This window comes from Cololabis saira, chromosome 10 (assembly GCF_033807715.1).
Source record: "Cololabis saira isolate AMF1-May2022 chromosome 10, fColSai1.1, whole genome shotgun sequence".
Taxonomy (NCBI): Eukaryota; Metazoa; Chordata; class Actinopteri; order Beloniformes; family Belonidae; genus Cololabis; species Cololabis saira.
In genome coordinates this window covers 18,115,007-18,137,296 of record NC_084596.1, presented here as the reverse complement: position 1 = coordinate 18,137,296, position 22,290 = coordinate 18,115,007, and the positions used below count along the sequence as shown (strand labels likewise).

Genomic DNA, 22,290 nt, shown 5'->3' with positions numbered 1-22,290 from the left:
TGAATGCTAAGTAAAGGTAAAAACATTAAATATGACTTTTCAATGGACTGTAGTATTCACACGTTGACTTTAGGCTCCATAGACTCAGAAGTAAAGAGGTTGTGGAGGGATCAATGAAATACAGCCTCTTTTGGCATTCGGGGGAAGCATAAGCTTTACTTCTGTTGGAACTAAACACACAATAGATATCTATGTAGAATTTGCTCAGCTTAACAGATGTCTCACTTTCAAAATGTTAAAGAGTAAAATCTGCAGGACCTTGCACTAGACTAGAGAAAGTGCATACATATACATACGTTAGCGGTTAGCCTGACTGCCTTATTTTAAAGAGTATTGTTTTGAAGAGTTTCCTTTCTCTCTCCGCGGTTCCAGTGTCTGTTAAGTCCTACGTGGGATCTTTACTGTTTTTTTTTTGCTCCATTCAGTTTTGTGTGGCATAAAATACAGATAAAGTAAAAGACAACTTCCACATTATTTTACGTCTGCCACAGTGGAGGAAAGGGGATCCGCCAAAAGCTGCATCGGTTGGAGTGTCCTCAGAAACTTGCTCAAAGATTTGGAAACAAGATGATACATTCGTGAATAGCTGGAAAATGTGTGCTGGAATTGTACGTTTTAAAATGTTGTGAAGTCTTTGAAAAAAATTGTGAGGTGCAAGAGAGTCTGTGAACTCTTTTTTCATATGACACATGTCGTCTGGGAGGAGCTCAGAGTGGAGCAGAGAGGAGGAGTCAGGTGAGGCGGCTGGACATCTGGTGAGGATGCCGCCTGGACGACTCCCCGGGGAGGTCGTCCGGTGAGGTCGTCCGAGCACATCCCACCGGGAGGAGACCCCGAGGAAGACCCGGGACACATTAGATTAGAGGGACCATGTCTGGGCTTTAAATTTGAAGGATTATTCAGCTTTTCTCATCTAATTGTCCAAAACATACAGAGAAAAGGCTTGGAGCTCCAAGCACTAACTGCAGCACTACAGCTTCCATACAGCTGCTTTCATTTCTGTTTTCCATTTATGCATAAACCTTCTCAGTTGGAAAGCCTCAAATATATAACCAAATTAGTTTTCATGCAATGCAAAAAAACAACTTATAATATTAAATGCAACTAAGTGTAACGAGAACAGGGTTCAGCCAAAGTTCAGCAAGTAGATGATCCAAATTTGGATGGATGGATGGATGGATGGATGGATGGATGGATGGATGGATGGATGGATGGATGGATGGATGGATGGATGGATGGATGGATGGATGGATGGATGGATGGATGGATGGATGGATGGATGGATTGACGGACAAAGTTTTGTCTTAGTTGGACAAACATCTCAAATGGACCCTGTGGTTTCTGGTTCCAAGCTTTCAGTCCTCTTAATTTATTCATATTCACATTGTTTTCCTCGGTTTGAGGTTTGACTCGGAGGCGCTTAATGATGCGATCCTGTTGCACGTCTGTCTCCTGCAGTTCTGGCCGAAGAAGAAGCCCCAGCATGAACTACCCTTCGACACAACAGGGGTGGATGAAAACACACACATATCTGTTTGTTTTTTATTTCAGCAGATTTAACAGCTGAGCCCTGTTTTCTGAGACTTCTGTTTTATTTATACGTTTATATTCAAATCCAACAAAGGAAAAAAACAAATCTCCATCATTAAGTGTGGCTCTGTGTCAGAAGTGCTCTTGCTTGTTTCATTCATCCGTCATGTTTGCCAACCTCCAAACTTTCTCTTTTCATCTTTCCACATAAAAGGCACAACCTTCTCTATAATGTCATTAAGTGCACCGGGGATGTAAATCATGTTGTGCAGGTATACCCAGGGTAAATATAAGTTCTGTGAATTCGATGACTTCCTCAGCTGATACACTTTGCATGAAAATTTGTACCCAGAAAAATTCAAATATCTAGCAGTGGATAAAAATAAAATGTTTTGCATTTTATTTTGGGGTGTAAGATTTCCTCCAAAAGCATTTTCCTCTCTAAAGTCCTCTTCTGTCTCTCTGCCTCCTGTTTCCAGTTCAGCTGTAACAAAGGGAACAGATAATCTCTCCTCAGGCAGACATCTCTCTCTCATTCCTCCATCTCTTTGTAGCTTTAGTCCATTCTTTTGATTCCTTTCAGTCCATAATTACAACAACATTGCCAAGGCATCTGGACCAGACGGACATTTCTGCTGCATAAGAGCTGCATTTTTTGATCAACATATCCGTATCATAACATATCAACATATTTGTATGATTTCTGCACAAAGAACTGCAATTCTGAAACCGGCCAATTTAGGAGAAGCATTTTCGGACTGGAAGTTTCCGCCAGACGGAGGACGTTGCACTTCCGACGCAATCAGAGAGCTTCTTATCGGGGCAGATGGTGCAAGCCGTGCAAGCGGTGAAAGGGCAGCACACGCAAAACCTTCAACATGTTCAGCTCAGTAAAGCACAGCAGAAAACCTTTGACTGATGAGGCAACAAGAATCAGGGGGTTTTACAGGAAACGTGGCAGTAATTTGGAGAAAAAGTCATTGCTGCCAACACCACCGGTGGAAGTCAGAGGCTGCCAGACATATCCTTGATCTCCGGTTTGACCATTTAATAAAACGGCAGTTCGGTTTTTTTTCCTTTCATGCCATCATTACTGTATTCCTTCTATCGCTTTCATCTTCCTGCTCATTCCTCCTGTTTATCTTCAACAAAACAAACATTCATTCCAGCATTATGCAAATGTGCTTCTATCGCTGTTTGACCACATCCCTTCATCTTCCTCTTATGGCCTGTCTTTTATGGCCGGGAGCTGCAGCTATAACCGGCTAAATGTGACCCGTGCTATCTCTCTCTTACCGTTGTGTCACTCACAGCTGCAGATATGCAGCTCTGCATAAATTTTGGGTCAATGAAAAACATAATAAAAGCAAACACACAAACTCCCTTGGCACATGCGAGCAGACACGTTGGAAGGGTCGGGATGGGGAGGAATATTGGGAGAGAAGGGCACGAACACCCCGCCGGCATGTTTTCTAAACTCACACGTTCAAGCAGCCTGCTCTCGCTGTAGGACAGACGTGTTTGCAGACGCAGGTTTAGGGCCCATCAAGAGACAGCAGGCAGCGTGATTCACACACCGAAGCAAAAATACACCCAAATGCACATACAGTACGTGATGCATATGTTCACTATCAAATCGCTACAACAGTAATAACCACACTAGCCTGTGCGCTATTCTCAGATAAAAAAAAAAAAAACACAAGTGTGCAAAGAAAACAGTCACATCCTGGCTACATCTCTCACCTTGCACCTCCTGGTCTCCTTTGTACCAACGCAACCTGGCGGGGGGCTTGCTGCCAGTGCTGGTGCAGGTCAGGGTGACGGTTTCTCCCTCCTTCACTGGATCGTCAGAGCCGGAGATCTGAGGGTCATCGGGCACGCCTAGAGAGAGGAAGCAGCGTAAGAAAAGTTGGACAGCTGGCAACAGGGAGAGGGGGAGCTTTAATGCTGCAAGCTACATGTTCTAGCTAGACACAACAACAAAATAAAAGAAACAAAAAAAAGGGAGTTTGCAGTTTTCAACAAGAACCAACTAAGCTTGCAAAGTTGTGATGTATCAAACTGGATGAAAACTAAAATGATGTGAAAGATGTGGTATCCTTTTTACGAAAGAGAAGCTTGAATATCTGTGGTCACTACTGAAAGCCTGAATGGAAACCAGCTGGGAGTCAAATAATGATGCAGGTTGGCAATGATTTGCACTCCAAATGGTTCATAGCTATTGCACAGCAGCTCAGACCTTCCAGGGCATCATATCTACTGTTTATTAGTGTTTTTCATGGCTGGTGCACAAGAATGTCTCTCTATTTTGCTGACAAGCGACCAATTACGGCTGTGCAGATAATGGCCGCTTCCGTCTGAGAGGAAAATGCTGAAGTTACAATCCAGGTAACCTTCCTGGAGAGGAGAATGTCTTGCATTTCTGAGCTATTTGCACACAGTTGCTTGGCTTAAAGGCCAAATTTGATCTGGTTTCATTGTCCAAAGGTGTTTTACATCAAAGAGCAAGCTGAACTTACACTTGAAGGTAACGGAAACACTGCAGACGTTGCAAAGACAAAGCTGCCAAATCTGCTTTAATTTACCCATCATTAGAAAGGAAAAACAAAAAAACTTGCCTACTGTCTGTTGTGAGTCATGCCCAGTCATCAGGTATTGTACTACGCATGCCATAGTGCCAGTTTGACGGAAAAAAAATACATCACTGCGAAAGTGTGTTCATCGTTTCCTGACGTTCATCTGTTAGTCATCCCTATTACCGTTAGTCATCTGTTAGTTATACCAGCACCATGCAGAGGGTCACAAAGGGGCTGGAAAACTGTCACCATGAGCTTTCCACTTTCACATCTCAGGGAAGACAATCCTCCACATGCTTATCTAACTTTCTGTGGTCAGGCTGACTTGCTCAAAGTATTCATCATCCCCAACTTTAACAAGCACTTCTTTGTCCAAACCTAAGCAACCGCTGAGTAAAAGTAAAACAAAAAATATGTTGATTTCTACCCAAAAGACATAAAAGAATAGGGCAATTTTGTTTCTCATGAATAAAACAAGGCTGTCCTGGTTGAAAACTGCATCTGTGTCACTACTACATAACACAATATCAAAGAGGTTGTGATTATTTTCATGAGGCTGAACAGTGAAAACATCCAGAATAACTTGGTTGTTAAGTATTTGTAAACTATGTCATGCTTGTGGGTTTTTGTATTTACGTCCTGTTTTATTTTGAAAACCCATGTCCCTGCGTTTTAGTTCTGTCTTTACTTCCCTCGTTCCCATCTACCCTGATCGCTTCTACCTGTGTCTCGTCAAGCCCTCTGTGTATCTCTTGTCTTATCTTTCTCTTGCTGATCTGTACTGTTCTTCCTCCATGTGTCGTGTCGTGTTTTTGGATTTTTGTCAAGTTTAGGCTCTTTTGTTTTTGTTTTGCTATCCTGCTCTGCAGCGCTTTGGGTTTTTTTTTTTTAGATGTTTTTCTGGCAACTTCTGCCACCTCCGTCTCTTGCATCTGGGTCCTACTCAACCGCACCCTGACACTGTGTAAAGGAGCATCCCCATGAAATGATGGGGATGGCAGTCGATGTTACCACGTTAAACATAAATACCATGTACAATTTCCCTAAAACTCTATCATCACTTTCCCACAGCGGACCAGCATAACTAACATTTGGTGAGACTGGACACAACTGAACCGTATTTGTTCACCTCACAAAACGGGATTGGTCCGCCCCCCACTCAGAGCCATTTCCACTGGTACAGAACATACCGAACCAATCGTAGTAGAGCAGGGGCGGGCTTTGTGTGATGACTCATACAGGCGTGTTAAATGCAGCGTTCCATTTGTCCTCGGAAGTGGGGATTTCCCAGTTCCCAGTTGGATTTTTCAACTGGAACGCCCTACGAAGTGGGATTTCCCACTGGGAAAGTGGGAGAGTCTTCACCACCCCCGAGTTCAGATTCCAAGATGGCTGCCCCGGTTGTAAACAGTAGAAGAGAGCTCTGTAAAAATTCGTAGCACTTCATTCTAGTTTTGGTCACACTAAATCAGTCGTATACAAGTATTGTTCGGCATATATATGCTGCTATAGTGTAATTTACATTTTTCATGTGGTATATGCGAACTACAAACTTGTTTACCCACTTTGTAACTGGAACGCTGATAACTCGGCTGTGACGTAATTCCCAGTTCCGAGTTCCGACTTCCGAGGTAAATGGAACGCAGCAAAAGAGCCATTCTTTAAAACACCTAAAATGTCTGCAGAGTTACAAATAATCAATTTAAAAAAGGACCAACAAGTGTTAACTGCAAAACCAACGACTCATTTACCAAAACTCTGAGCATTCTCACAATGAAACGTTGCAATTCAAAAATGTATGTTTTTCTTCTCTTAATCTTGTAACCAAAGCTAAGAAAACAGGGTTTCTAAGTAAAACCACAGAGTAGACTAATAAAAGAGAAGTGAGAGAAAAATATCTGTCTGAGGGTCGGTTTCAATACTCGGCCCACTTTTACTCTCCACCATCCATCATCCGGCCGTTTCACGGGGACCTGGTTGCTCGTTCTCAAGTGAATATTGCAACATTTGGTGTGAATGAGATAAGATGCATCTTCAGACAGGTTCCCTGTGAAAACTAAAGCTCCTGACCACCCCAAAAAAGAACAAAAAGGTGAGAAAAGCCATCTAACTGCTTCAATCTGCAGTAATCCAACATACTATAAATGGACTCTAAATCATCTGCAGCGGCCCATCAGTCTATACTAATATCTAACTGTGAAAAATAATCAGTCTGACATTTCACAGGAAAATTCCACATAATAACACAGTTAAAGTTAAAACTGTTTCTTGAGGTTTTCTTTTTTCTGTTGAAGAAGGTCAGACTCGCACGCATTTCAGTCTAGTGACACATTTGAAATGCTAACCACATTTTTAGTAAGACTTCAAAACATGACAGAAGCTCACAGAAGCTCCCAAAAGAAAATGATAAAACCCTTCATTAACTTAACATTCCTGCAGCACTTGTGGCTCTAATATTAAGTATTCCAACATTTGCAGAGAAGTCCCAAATGGCAGATGGCTGCCCACTGAGATGTTTGTGGAAATGCAATTAATTCAACGAGGAAAATAATAATGTCCTATCCCTTTAAAATCAGCAGGGGCCCCGCATCCCCCCCTGTCAGTCTTGACAATTCTGCAATTCAAATGAGTCTGAAAAATATTGTGTGATTTCTTCCTTTTCAGTACTACAGGTCAGTTTAAAATGTCAATTTAATTATATTTTACAGAAATTATTAAAACAGGCTTGTAGAATGTAATATTTAAAAGCCAGGATGGGATTTACTGACTCAGTGGGACTGATTGTTTTCTTTTACGGTGGTGGGGGGGGTAACGGCGCCCCGGGTGACGAGCCCGGCTGACAGCGACGGAGAGACAACATGAACAAAAGGTCAGACTCCAGCCACGTGAAACACCAGGACCCCTCCGGCCAAACCAGAGTCCCACGCTGCGTCTTCCTCCTCCCGGGGCGGTTTGCCCGCATTCGCTTCAAATTAAAACACATTCTTGCCTAACTACCGTTTTAACCCGGAGCGGGAAACAACAAAAGCGGGAAAAAAAAAAAAAATCTCCACCTTCGCTGTGCCAGATATTCCAGCATCCACTTTTCCTTCGCCGCCGTGGCTGAAAGCAAAGAAAGAGGAGGAAAAGAAGTTTCCGGGAACTGGCTGTGCTCAATCTGGAGTCGTAGGCAGAACTTTTCTCCGAGTGCTGGCACGCTTTGCTGTCACTCAGCTTTTAAAAATAATGAACATTTGGCCTGCCGTCTACTGCAAAGTGCCATCTCGTGCATTACGGCAGGATAGAGAGAGTAATGGAAAGAAATATAGTTGAAAGATTACAAGAGGAGATGCTTAGAGAGGAAGTTAGAGGTGGATCGATATGAGGGGAAAAAACCAGAGCGGATGCCAGGAAGGAGAAATATAGCCTTTATTCTTTTAATTGGCAAGATGGATGGATAGATACAGTAGATAGATGGATGGATAGATAAATAGATGGATGGATGGATGGGTAGATAGATAGATGACACCAAATTCAGAGGATGTACTTTGAGATGTTGTGTAAATAACTTACTAAGCTCTGGATTTTATTAAACACAGCAAGATATACATTCTGCATACATTTGTATAATTTTTGTTTTCTTTATTTTTTCTGCAAAAATCCAGGTTTATTTTGAGGTGAGGATAGTCGACAATTTAAGCTTAATGGTTCTGTACGAATGGGGAGAGGCTGAGAACCGATAGCGAGCGGCTGTGAGCTCTAAACCTTGACGGCGATGATTCTGTGGCGGAAAGTGCTGCACAGGTTCAGGAACAATTTCAGCATCCATTATCGGCACACATAGCTTATCATGGCACCCATAACCGCCGGATAAAATAGTACCACGTATATAAAACAAAAAACAACTAAAAACAACACTTTCTGGGCCGAGAAGAAGATGCAGTGAGGCGAGATGGGAATCGGACAAATCAAAATGTGAACTTGATTCTGGAAATCATGGCTGCTATGTGTCCTTCAGGGTGATGAGCAGAGGGATCGTTCCACTTATCACAAACGCACAGGACAAAAGCCAGCAACTGGAAATGATGTCAGGGTGTGTTAGTGCATGTATCACTCACATTTCTGAAAGCAACGTTGATAGCACTACATAGACGGCGCCGCAGAGAAGATCTGAGAGTCTGTTTCATAACGATAGCACCAAATTACTCTAAAGTGAGCGCACGCTAAAAGACTTCCCCAACTTTGACCATTTGATATGTAATTGTATCTAAAAGGAAACTAGTTCAGGCAGACAAGGTTAGCTGGTGCTCATTGTCACCCCTCCACATGGTTTATTCCAATTACTCCATCTGGCTGATTTACATGTAAGAAGCAGGAGCTACACACCTCTCTCTTCTCATGTCCCTCGCGCAACTCGCTTTCACAATACTGCACAATGTTGCTCGGCTACTCTCATTTCCACTTTCATCACTGCTTTTTCGAGTCTCTTAATTGCCTCCGCCGTGATCTCCACTGTCGTTTTGCTAGCGACGCGATACGTCGGCCACCAGAACGGGAGACCAAAGCTACTTGGGCTGGTTTTTGCTGATAGAAAGGATGTGAGATGGAAAGAACAGATAGAAACCGATTAAGTTAAACTGAAGCCGATATTTTAACTCCAAAGGAAGCCTTTTGTGCTGCCTTAAGAGTGGGATTTATTCAATCAAGAGCGCAGATGCCAAAAGTGAAGTTTTATCATTCTGAAGGCCTTTAAAGTCTTTGTCGTAAAAGTTCCCTGAGCGAAAAAGCCCTTTAAATGATTTAGCAATAATTGTAATCTGTTTTTTACTCAACCACTCGAAGTGTTTAAGCCAGACAGCTTCTGGGGGAGGTGTTTTGGAAATGCCCCACCGGAGGGAGGCCTCGGAGCAAACCCAGGTCTCACTGGAGAGACAGCATCTCTCAGTTGGTACACAACCTCTCTGTGTACCCCTAGAAGGAGATCTCTAGAAGTCCTTTGGGGATAAGGTGACATGGTTTCTTGGTTTGCACGCTGCCGTAGCAAACATGCACGCCCCGTGCAGCGCAGCAGCCTAAGGATCTGTTGCCACTTTTTATCCTTACATATTGACACCTCTACGTGTTAGACAATGTGGAAAAATGTACCTTCCTGTGAGACTTTTTTCTTCTTTGTGGGTTGACAAATAGAAACGCCACTTAAAACCACCCCCACTCTAACAAGGGTGTACATCAAAAAAATAAAATGTGGTCAATTTTTAATGTAGCAGCATTTGATGTAGTGCACTGTGTGCGGAAACTCTCGGGCTAAAAAAGTAGCACTGAATATTAATGGAGGAATAATACTGCACATACAGGACTGGCTGGAGAAGCCCTGTTGAGACCTTTTCCTCCACAAGACGAGGGAGAATAAAGTCATGATGAATTATTCTCTGCTTAGCTCAGGACAGTACTGAGGCTTGACACACATTTTACTCTTGCAGGCACATGGTCATTTAAAACTGACCACACTCAGCACTTGTGTGCCGAGGTGTAATTGACTGTGTGAAAGTCAAAGCCTCCACGTGTCAAAACAAGGGTGAAGCATTGAGAAAAAAAAAGAAAAGAAACACGGTTATGCTAAAAGCTCTGTATCTTTCCTGATTTTCCCACAGAGAACCGGGTGTTTTAGACGTTTTACCATACATTTTTAATGGGTGGGCTCCCTCTCAGGGGTCATAAACTATTTATCAGATGCAGAGTGTAGTGTCACTGCTGTCAATTACGGTGAATTGGAAAAAAAAAAAAGAGCTTGAACCACAATAACAGAACTAAATGAAGGAAATACAGATGAGTGGCTCTCATGCTCATTTGAATTAAAGACCTGAAGAAAGCCTGGCTTCACCTTCCTTTGGCAAGCAATTCTCTCCACTCTTAAATATGCACAAAAATGAACTTTTAATGCTGTTGTCCAGGGCAACAACAGTATATTTAATTCTTTTCATTATACTTTGTAGAAGTGCCAAGGCATCTGAATAAATAAGTGATTTATTCAAGGATGCTCCGGCTGCTGCCAAATGAGTAATCCCACATTTGAGGAACAGCCCTTTGGCTTTTTAGCTACAGAACAGCCGTGTAAACATAAGCCACCCTGCCCCACCCTAAATATCTGAATTCTAGCATCTCTTGTTTCCACTAAGTGCATTTTCTAAAAGAATTAAGCAAGACCCCTCTGCAGCTTGGGTGGTTGTCCAAGAATTTCTTGGCAAATTATGATGCAGCTACAGAGTCAGAGATGCTCAGAGGAAGCGAAAGTGTTGATGAAAGCTCTTCAATATGGGAAATTAACTTTAAAAACCAGAACTAATCTCAGGCCATATCAGAAGTCAATGCAATGTTAACTAGTGGAAGCTTTAAAAAAAAAAAATAAGAAGAAAAAAACATGATAAGTGCAATGGCTAAATTTATAAAACACCAATTTAAAAGTGGCCCTGGAAGGCCTGACGTATTGGCTGTAAATGCACCCCCGACACCCTCCAAGGGATATCGGACCAGCTGTCGTTTCCATGTGCACGTGAAGGCGCCACTGCGGTCCCACTGTTTGGCTGTGAGCTGCTGCATCACTTTGCAGAAGCACATTCTCATCTCGCTGAAACGCTGCCATGGCAAGCCAGCACTGAGTGGCTAGAACGCAGCTCGACAAATCAAAGTCGATACCTGAAATGCCATTTGTGGGGGATTCGAAGCCAATTAGCCCAATATCTAATCAATGTGCAGGCCCACTCTCCACTGTCATGGTGACCACAATTTATTGCACGCTGCGGGGAAACATCACACAAAGGTAATAGTATCCTTCTCTCTGAGGACGAGTGCAGCCGCTTCATATCCACATGATAGTTATGTGAGGTTACAGCCTTGCTCAAAGGTTAACACTGTAAACAAGATCAGCATCAACATTGTCCTAACATTATAAAGTGCTGTTAAGACACGTCTGGTTTTTTTTTAAACCGTGTTTGAAGCACATTTTCTGATCGTCCCTGACACTGCGGATGACTATTTTATGAAGATCATATTGCTCGGAGACACAGATGATTGCTTGTCATTAAAACTGTGCCTAATAAAAAGACACAATGAAGCTGCAGTAAGAGCAATGTAGATTCCAGTGCTTATAAACCTTTCTCCATAAAAAATAAATGTCTTGCTAAATCTGTCTTAACTGCACTGGCTGTAGGCATTCTTCCTAAATCAGTTCTTCAGAAGTGCCCCTAACTTCACAGAAGTTCAACACTAAACTGCTGAGAGAGCAATACTTTCCTCCATGCTTACGTGCAACTTTCCCCCTGCAAGCCACAGATACAATGGACATCCGCAGGGTCGCACTTAATCTGGCTCTGAGACAAGGAAGACCCTGCGGGGTTGGTACCACCACCGAGTAACTAGGTGGTTTTCAGGCACTTTTTCCCACATTTAGACGAGCTGCGTTAAACTACTGCAATCTGATCAGTTCAAATTTTTAGTGTACCGTCTCTTTTTGCAAAAGACACAGGGGCGTCCATGGTTGAAGATGAGAAAAGATGCCAGAAGCTCCAAGTCATCCATTTGAATTTGTCACAATCCAGCAGTTATATGAGAGAAATTAAGACAGACAGGACAATAAAGCTGAACTGCAGAGACGTCAATCAGTCTCAAAGGAGACGTGCCTGAGTGTTAACAGCAGGGAGGCGTGTATGTCCCCGCTCGCTATAGAACCTGCACTGAGAAGAAAGACATGTTTTCAAGACTACTGCAGACAAATAAATGAAATCTTATGAAGAGCCTTCCAGAGACGTGAACAGAAAGGGGAAAAAAAAACTGCTTTGAATTTTACCAAAACTGGAAAAATAATGAAAAATTTACCAAAAATCAAAAGAAGTTCTTCCTATTTAAGTATTTGTATAACATCATTAACATATTCTCTTTTACTTCAAACCCAGAAAGCCAGCTTTAGCACACGTGGAGACAGACCATTTTATTTTGAGGTTGAGTTCATATAAAAACCCAATTTCACAGAGGCCGAGGTTTATTGTCGGCCTGCAGAAATGTTCATTTTCCGAAAACATCACCACAAAAGTTATTGTTTGTTTTTTTTTCCTTTCAATATGCACAGTGTCTGTATGTTGGTGCGCTTGTGTGACCCACCTAGCACGGTGACGGTGGCGCGAGCAGTGCGGACGGGCATGGTGAAGATGGAGCAGGTGTACTCGCCCTCGTCGGACAGCTCCACGTCAGTGATGTTGATGGAGAGTTCTGTTGGTGTGGAGCGGTGCAGCTGGATGCGGTTATCTCTCAGCGCTGAGGAGGGAGGAAGAAACAGGACATGAAGAGTTAGATGTGTGTGGTTTTTAATTAATCGTTTAAAGACATTCAAGCGCTACAAGGCAACAGTTTCGTTGGCGGCATGTATTCACGCTCATGTTTTTTTAAATTCCAAATATAGGAGCAGTAAGTACATTTCCATTAGCACCTTCCAAACAAAGCTATCAAATCCAAGAAAAACAAGTAGAAGTTAAAGCTGCAAGCAGCGATGAACGGGGCCTCGCACGTGCAATTTTCACCAATTATGTTCAAGGACTCAAAACTAAGTCTGATGACACCACCCACGACACTTTATGTATGTATTATTGTGTATTCCTGTTCAGTTTCGGTCATGGCGCCAAGAGACTTTTCTTTAAGTTGCGACATGATACAGGTGTTTACCGATTTTTTTGCATGTACATCAAACCGTATTGTGGGGCTTGAGGCATGAAGTTTTCTAGGGGGCGCTGTTGAGCCATTAGGCCACGCCCATTAATGCAAACCATTAAATATCAAATTTTTCGCCAGGCCTGGCTTGCGTGCAAAATTTGGTGACTTTTGGGGCCCTCATTTCGTTGGAAAAATAAAAACGAGAAAAAAAAATCCTACAGATACAATATAGGGCCTTCGCACTGTAAGTGCTCAGGCCCTAATTATAAGAAAAACAAGATCATCAGAAGAAGAGCTGGTAACATCTCACAACCCTTATCATCACTCCAGACCCGGAGGGAGGAAGCTGCAGTGAAGCTGGTCAGGGACATGCATGATGAGCAACACCCTTTGCAAGACCTGCTACCTCCGACACGAGGCAGCTGTACTGCCAAGACATTGAGGAACCAGCACAAGCTGAACCCAAGGCCAAGACCAGCTGGAAAACTCAGTCCTGCATACTGCAGTTAGACTGTTTAATGACACTATTTAGATGCCAAAGACACAGCTTGACTGCTAATGAACATTGCATGGTTTCCCTTAAATTAAATATTTTTAACTTTGAAATTGTATGTTTTAAAATTGTATGTAATTGTATGTTTTTTTATCGATTGCTGTAAAATTCTGCTTTTTTTTCAGTGGAGCCCTGGCTTTCACTGCAAGCTGAATTGAATAAAATAAAATCAACATAATGAAACAGTTCACACCGACGCAAATCTGACTGGTGACCGTGGTTGAGTTAGCGACCCAACCCGGGGGGGGGGGGGGCACATGCACGGCCCCCTTTCAGGTAAAACAGGACGGCATCATTAGGAGCCGGCATAGTGGCCTGAGAGCCACTACAGTGATGAGCACGTTTGGACCAACTGTACAGAGGAAACTAAATAATACAGTCAGGGTGAAATCTCAGTGCCACTTTCTGAAAAAATTGAGGCCGAATGTCTTGCCATGTTGCTCTGGTGGAAACAGCAGCACTGAACCAAATGGCAAAAAATGACAAAGACAAGTTATTTTGCATTATTTGCTCAGGAGTCAAAGGTTTCCAGGATGATACCGGAGACCCAATTTTCAGTCTCACTGTGATTATACCAAGGAAAATACAGCTTCTAAGCTTAGCAAGGCAATTGTGCACAGTATTGGCTTGCTGAGACTGAACTGAGGTACATTTGAGATCACGCACAACCAAACTTAGGGAGTAGGTGGCATAAAGGAGCACATGGAAAAGAAAAAAAACATAGAATTGACCCCTGAGGGACCCCACAGGTCAAACGAGCAAAGGAGCGATGCATCATCATCAGTTTCCACAAAGAAGTAAATAAATAAATACAGAAGTTGGAAGAAAAATCATCTAAATGGTACACCACTCATAGTCCAATAAAAACAAGAGGAGACAGACAGAACGGACCAAGTATAAGTCAAGCGCAAGGACGAACACAAGATGGAGAAGAAAGAAGGGAAGGAAAGATGAGGGGTAGAGATGGGAATTAGGAAATTAAAGAAGACAGAAAAATAAGATAAGGAAGAAATGTGAAGATACAAGAACAAAATAAGGGGGCTGACGGAGTAACGACCACAAGAAAGGCCATTGAAGACGGTTAAAAAGAAAAAAATCAAAAGGAGGTAGGAGGTAGATGTGAAATCAGCGCGGGAAATGCAGGGAAATAATAAAAGAGGACTGAAGAAAGAAGAAAATATGGAAAGTAGTGAGGAGGGGGAGACTGGAGGAAGCAGAAATACAAAGTAAGAGTAGAAGAAGAATGCTGAAAAAATATATGAAGGAAAGGACGAGGGGAAGGGGAAGAAAAAGAAAAGGCTGAGAAATGGATGCAAGGAAAGTGAGAAGGAAGAGCAGGTAAGACGGAGGCTGGAGTAAATAAAATAAACAAAGAGAAGTAAAGGAAGAAGAGGAGGTGGAGAAAGAAAGTAAGAAAGATGATGCACAGAATGTAACTCATGATAAAGCAAAAGCTAAACTAGAAAGAAAGAGGAAGGGAGGAGGAGTAGAGGTGCGCAGGCAAAAAGAATGATGTAAGAGGAAGAGAGCAAGGAGGAGGAGTGTTGTAGAATAGGTGAAGCAGTAAAAAATAAGGAGGTAAGCGTGAACAGGCAAAGGAAGACAGCGAGAGTTAAAAGGAGATGCAAATTGAGAATGAGAGACGAGAGAAAGCGCGTGACGGAAAACACAAAAGTGAAACAGAGGAAACACAAATAGCACGGATAAGGAAGAGACCACGAGGGATGTGTGGTGGTTCTGACGGTGGTGGTGGGGGGGTGGGGTGAACATAAATGGCTCTGTCATCAATGAGAAACCCAGTCATGAAAGCAGGAGAGAAGCACAAGCGACTGAGAAAGATGATGATGATGATGATGATGAAATGCCAGGAAATAACGGCTCGTTTCCGTGATAACATTGACCTCTGCAGTGTTCGCCGCCGGTCCCTCTGCCTCCCATCTGCCTGTCTATCCACAGTAGATGTCACTCTGTCTCTCTCTGTCTTCATAAGGGCTTCTCGGCTTTGTTCTCGGGCACCATTACGCTGCGGCTGCTTTCCACAAGTAAACGTGTAACAACCAGACAGCAAGAGAGCACATATCTGCAAAAACAACACCAGTCACATACGATGAACTTGTTCGTCTTGTCAAAGTTGCGCTGTGTCACTACAACGATCAGCTATTTAAAGGCTGTTTTCCAGCTCACACATATGTTTGTATAGATTAGTTGCACATTAGCCACGTTAGAGGACATCAGGGAGTCGTTCAACTTCCATTCACTGCGTTGGATTCAACAAATAGCCATCTAAAGATTTTATTTATTCAGCAACTGCAAAACTTAAGTCCACGCTGTCCGCTCAAGTTGACCTGTATAATACTGATGATATCCAAGTGTTTAAGGGCATACTGAAAAAATTGCTCCTGACAGAAATGAAAAAATAAGAAAAAGCTCAGCGTCAACACCAGAACTGATTATTCTCTCCACACAAGAGAGAAAACAAAGAAATACAAGATAAACAATGAGAATCAATGGTAATTTGGAAAGACGGGCTAATTAAACAGCACATCAGGATCTCTTTCTGGATGCTGAATGACCTGGGTGCCCACGTGACCCCGGTCTCTGAAATGGTTCTCGGCACCACGCAGGATACAAAAGCCGGGAGGTGCAACCCTGCGCTGTTTTCAATTGTTCTGAAAGAGGGAAAAAAAATCTGCCTTTTGTTTATCGACGCTTTCAAGCACTTTGAAATGAAAATCTCTGAGCTTTTGAGGAAAGCACTGGAATCCATCCATCCAGGTCACGGGAGCATGCTGGAGCCGATCCCAGCTCTTTTTATTAAAAAGGCAGTGATGCACATGGACAAGTCACCAGTCCACTGCAGGGCCGCATATAGCCAAACAACCACACACACACACACACAATCAAAAATGAACCTGACATACATGTCTTCAGACTGTGGGAGGAAGCCCGAGTACCTGGAGTAACCAGAGTACCTGGTGTACGTCTACACCTAGCCAGGCACCTAGACAGCTCCAGAAGCTAATGATGTTCAACACACATCGTGTGGGTTGAAATACTGTAAGTCTTAACTGCCAAAAAAATGTAAGAAAATCAGTCTTTTCAAAGGCAAAATCAAAGTCCATGAAACTACTGTCCAGGGTGCTGAAATTGAGCTGGTGTCACAATGTAGATACTTGGGGATTTTAACTGATGATGCTTTCTCGTTTGTCCTGCATGTTGAACAACTGACTAAAAAACGTAAGTTATAATTGGGCTTTTTCTTTTGAATCAAGTTTTGCCTTTCTTTTGAAGAAAAATTTGTCTCTGATACTTTAGGTCTGTTCTGGACTACGGTGATGTCATTCACTTGCGTGCATTCTCACAATGTTAACATTCGTTGGATCCAGGAGATCATGGAGCTCTGAGGTTCATCACTAATCTCAAAGCTTTAACTCATTACTGTACTTTGTGCTCAGGTCGGGGGGGTCTGCTTTGTCCTCTAGATCCAGACATTGGCATAAACTTATTTACAAAGCTTTTCTTGATATTTTCCCATCCTAACCTACAGACTTACATTCTTGGGAAACACACTGGGTGTTATAGTCTTCACTGCTAAGACTCGATTCTTTTAAATGTATCTAAAGTCCAACCGGAGATGGGTAAACATGCGTCTAAATATGTTGCTGTCTGCACTTGGAATCAGCTCCAAGCTCACTTGAACCTCAAGGATCTGGTCTCATTACGGCATTTTGAACAAAACTTGAATCTTCTACTTGCAGCCACTTCTGGTTGAAGATGTTAAGACTGATTACCGTCACCCATGTTTCTTAATGACCTATTGGAACCTTCAAAGGTCTGAAATAAGTGGTCATTTCAGACCTTAATGTTCTTTGATGACGTTGTCTGGTGTTTTGTGGCACTTATGTCCACATTTTATGTACAGATTGTTGTTATTATTATATTTGTTTTGCAAGTATTGCTCTTAACTGCTGCCAGTCTTGGCCAGGGAATTCAAGAATGTATTTCCATGTTAAATATAGGTTAATTAAGAAAACTCCACACACATTGAAACTAGGGCTGGGGATCGATTCAAATATCAAGAATCGATTCGATTCCGATTCTTAAGATTCAGAATCGATTATCAAGATTTGATTCGATCCGATTCAATTCGATCTGATATTGATTTGGGTTACTGTTAATAAAACAGTTTTTCCAGCTGTTGCATGAATTATATGACTGTCTAGTTATACAACATATTAATACTAGTATTATATTGAGATTCAACAGCAAGTATTGGCAGCTAATGATGCTGTAAGGACCAATCAGCTCCTAGAATGCTGATGGAACTGCTTTCAGAAACATCATGTGGGTCAGAATTACCAAAATGATCCAGGGAGGAAACAGAGACGGAGGAAATCGGTTTTATTTTTTCCCCATTTATGAGAATTTGGTTTTTAACATTTATGCAAATGTAACCCCAAGACAGTATATAAAGCAAAGAAATATAGACAATTTATGCAATTATAACTGAAAACTTTAATGTTTTCATACCTTTAAACATATTTAAAGACAAAAACATGGCACCAGTTATTGTTGTGTCCAACAAAATATTCCTTTTTTGGGCATAAACAAAAAAGTACCAAAAGTTGTAATGTAATGATGAAAAAAAACAAAAACATTTTTTATTTTTTTTAAATCGATCTTTAGACATATGAATCGATTTTTAGGAATTAATATGAGAATCGATTTAAAATCGGAGAATCAATCTTTTCAACACAGGCCTAATTGAAACGAGAAACCTTGATACTGTGAAGTATTAGCACTCAGCACTAACCACCAAGTCACCATGCTGCCAGGCACTTGAATCATTGTTAGGTTTTTTTCAGGTCGGCAATCATATGAGTAAAAATCACCATCGTCAGAACCCAGTAAACTACCACCACAACACCCCAAACCCTATCTATCTGTATCACAAAAAGGAAAATAAAACCAATTTCAGCCAGTCAACTCTCACTGCTATCATTATTAAGACAAATGAATATTGTTTGGTGCCTTGGCTCTGACCTGGCGGTGGATGCTGCGGTGGTGGTGGATTTTTTTTCATTATATATATTTTTTATTTTATTATTATTTATTATTTTAGCAGCAGCAGAAGCAGAATTTGTACAAATTGTTGGCAACGCAGACTTGGGCACTGCTTTGCTCCTTTAAATAGAGGGTGTCATTGGAATTAACCATGTAGAGGAGTGTGAGTGAGCTCAATCTGCTAATCGAGTTATCTGCAGGTTCCGCCACATTTGTGAGAGCAGGTCAGCCAGCCACTAAATGCTGCTGGTGATGGTGTAAATATTGTGATGGCAGCAGGACTGACATAGCCTCCAAAGAAAAGAAAAAAAACACCCCATTGATGACAGCAGAGCCCACACAGAGGCTCTGCAGGGCCAATCATCTCCCAGAGCATTGTCTGTCGGCTGTGGAAATGTACCAGCAGCCCTCCAAAATCATTCTACTTAAAATTGTCCCTTAATCTACCTGGAACCAGCGCCCTTTTTCTAACAGCAGCATTTACACAAAGTGATGAAATTCACCCTGGCTGGTTTCATGCACCAACAACCTCCTTGAACTCCATCTGTCACTTTGAGTTGTGACAGCTTGTACAATGAAAATATAGGGGCAAGTGTCCTCTGTTTGGCGCTTAAACACATTCAGGGAAAAGGAGAAATACTGGTTTCTCATAAAACGGGGGTTAAAGTGGAAAGACTTTGTCAAGATATCGTTGTCAGAGAAACAAAGTAAGTTGTTTATTCCATAAACTGGTGTCAGAAACGACTTCCCAGAGCCTCGGCCGGTTAAATTTGTGGTTGCCGGGTTTAGGAGTGGTCTTTTTTTTCTGGCATCACCGTCAAGGGCTGAGCATAACCCCCTCATCACTGCAGCGATGTGAACGCTCCGCTGGGGGAATAAACAACATGATATGAACTTGTTGCCACCATTTGAAGAATTTCGCCAAAGACTCCAAGACACCATTCATCCTGAAGCAGGTATGAAGAACCAAGATCCAAATCTTGCGGTCTTGCAGGCTGATCTCAAGTACAGCAACAGTTATGGCTGAGAGGAACAAAAATGTAAAAAAAAAAAAAAAAAAGCATTTCACGAGATCTAAAATAATAAACTCCTTCAGCGTGGGTTGAGTCATCAGCATATTTGATTGTGACAACCTTTTTCTCTTTGGTAGGCCATATACTGTGGGATGGGTAGGTGCAGAACAGGATACAGTCAGTGTATAAAAACATTTATTTTGATTTAAATGAGGGTATGAAGAAAAGAGAGAGAGAGCCCTTATGTGTGGAGTTTGAGAGCGCGTTACGGCTACAATCTGCTTCCTTTCTTAAAGCTGATTTATTTGGTTTATCTGGATATCTGTATCTGTGTGTCTCTTCATTTATCTTTCTCTCAGTCTCCCTGTCTCTCTATTGTGTCTGTTTACCTGTCGATTGTTCACTCACATGCACATATACATACACACACACACACACACACACAAACACTGATCCCCCGGATTCTCTTGGTATATTTTCACTTATTTCATCCAACACAACTTTATCTTCATGCCTGATCACTAAGCAAGGTCACAACATTAGTCTTCATGAGCTACACACTTTGTGTGGCTGTGTGAGGCATCCAGCCAGTCCATCACACTCTCACACACACACACACACACACACTCCAACATGCACACACTTATCCATGCCCCATGGACCTTGTGCTCAACTATCAGTCTCCGTAATTCCCTTTCCTTCATCTCTTCTTTCTTCCCCTCCTTTCCTGCTCTTCTTCGTCTTCCCCCATCCCCTACATCTCACACATTTCTAATCTTTTCAGACCCCGGGCTCTTTCCCTTTTTTCCCCCCTCTTCTTTATTTTTTCATTTTTATTGATATACACTGCTTGCACCCACAGGTGTGATGGATTTTCAGAAGCGATATGATATCTAGTTACGGGGGCGCATTGATTTGGAGGGCCCTGAAAATTGCACATATGCCTCGCGCTGTTTAGTCTGATGTGGGTACGTAAATAGTTTGCCAATAGGTCACAATGTGCTGTTTAGCTTTTGTTTCTGCGGTGCAGGGATGTAATGAATTCCTCCATTTGAATATAAATTGGATTAACGGATGATGGGAGCATGTGAGGGTTACTCGGTAGAAGACTACAGCTGAGAAATTACCGTTGTGTGAATTTCCTGCAACAACATTTCGAGAGACGGATATTTAGAGCACATCCAAGATTTGCATGAACAAGGAACAGTTTCAAACATTTTTCAAGCCGTTTCTTTTCTCTTTAAGCGTATAATGAGCGATACAGGTCAGGTGAAACCTTTGGTGGCGTCCCTGCCGTTTGCTTGACCCATCACAGGTTTCACAAGTATTTTCAACGTACTCCAGAATACAACAGGAAAAGTTATGTCACTTGTGATCATTATGTCTCATCTGGATGTACTGAACAATAACGACAAAAGTAATGCTCGTAATATCCAAAACTCCACTTTGCTGATGAGTTTACTTCATCTTTACCCACAGTGACTGGGGAGTATAAGAACTCTGTGAGCCGGTTCAGGCAGTCATCTTGAGCAGCATTTTATGTTCACTTTCATCCCTTTTAGGGATGGGAATCGAGAACCAGTTCCCTGTGTTTCAATTCTATGGAATCGTTTTCAAAATTTGCGCATTTTGCCCCTGGCGTAGCCCAAGTGATACAAACACTCGAAAGTCTGGTTACATTTCAGTAAAAAATGACGACAACAGGGCAACTTTCAATACTTGCCATGTGGATATTTCGTCAAAGGGAGAAAATATTACCAACATGCAAAAATGTTTGTGCACACAACATGCAATAACAATCAATGGATGTCACGTTTTTGATCCGCTCCGGACCAACATCAGTAATTCTCAACCCAGCAGCAGCAGCAGCAGCAACGTTAGCATGTCCTTGGTTAATAATACTGCAGGCAACTAATTAACTAACAAACACTGCCTATCATATTAGCGCCATTTGCCTCATTGTTGTCCTTTTTTTCCCAAATGAGAATCGATATGGGAATCGATAAAGAACCGAATTAAATAGAATCGAAAATGTAATTGGTGTAATGTAATCAATTCCCATCCCTAATCGCTTTGCACAGTTCTTTCCCATTATTCCATCTATTGAAAGGTCTATTCACGGAGCAGGAAGGACTCTCATCCCTCCTTCTGACGTCTCTTGTCCACTGAACTCACTGCCACTCTTAACCCTTTCGTTTTGATTTGAACATTGAATGTTCACTGAGGTTATCATATACAGGTACTTGCCATGTTTTCACAAAGTTAGTTCTATCTGTCGACTCCGATCACACTTTCCTGATGGGGGGGTAGATTGGAACCTGAATGCCAAAACTTCCAATGTTTTATCATTAATAAAGTCATTGCAAAAGCTGATAACCTGAAATAGTGAATAGGGGCTGATTTCAGACAAACCCAAGCTCTCTAATCTTAAGTTTCTCCTATGTTGTGTTTTTCTGGGTGGATTCACTAACTGTTGCAGTCTTACGCTCATCATTACAAACCAGTCTCATTTAAATGTTTTACAGTCCTGCTTTGTGCTTCTAAATTGTTTATTTTGCATTGCAACTTTGCAACATCCATTGATGTCATGGCTATTGTGATAATAAGATCCGTCTGCTAACCAGGCGGGGGGAAAAAAAGGCGCCTTAGTAATAATGTAGGTAATTAATTGTTTGGAAACCAGAACATGATACTGTGGAACAATATAGTTTGAGCAGCATCATTTCTGACTCTGTAAAAAATACAATTTCTGCATTTAAAAATCAAACTGTTAACACAGGTGCAAGTCATTTGTGACTCACTGAGTAACATCCGGCTGCTTCTTTCCCAGGGCGTTAAATAATGCTGCTGTGTCAAAGCCTGCAGTGTCTCAGAG

General features: G+C 42.0%; 1 protein-coding gene across 3 annotated transcripts in view; it reads right to left on the bottom strand.

Moving 5' to 3' along the window:
* Positions 1 to 22,290, bottom strand: part of cadm3 (cell adhesion molecule 3) — a 121,428-nt gene that overhangs the window by 37,628 nt on the left and 61,510 nt on the right. For all 3 annotated transcript variants that reach the window (XM_061731872.1, XM_061731873.1, XM_061731874.1), the window contains exons 4-5: positions 12,240 to 12,392; positions 3,274 to 3,411 (exon numbers count right to left, since the gene is read on the bottom strand). In XM_061731872.1, coding sequence (XP_061587856.1) covers positions 3,274 to 3,411; positions 12,240 to 12,392 — 291 coding nt within the window. The remainder of the gene's footprint in view (positions 1 to 3,273; positions 3,412 to 12,239; positions 12,393 to 22,290) is intronic.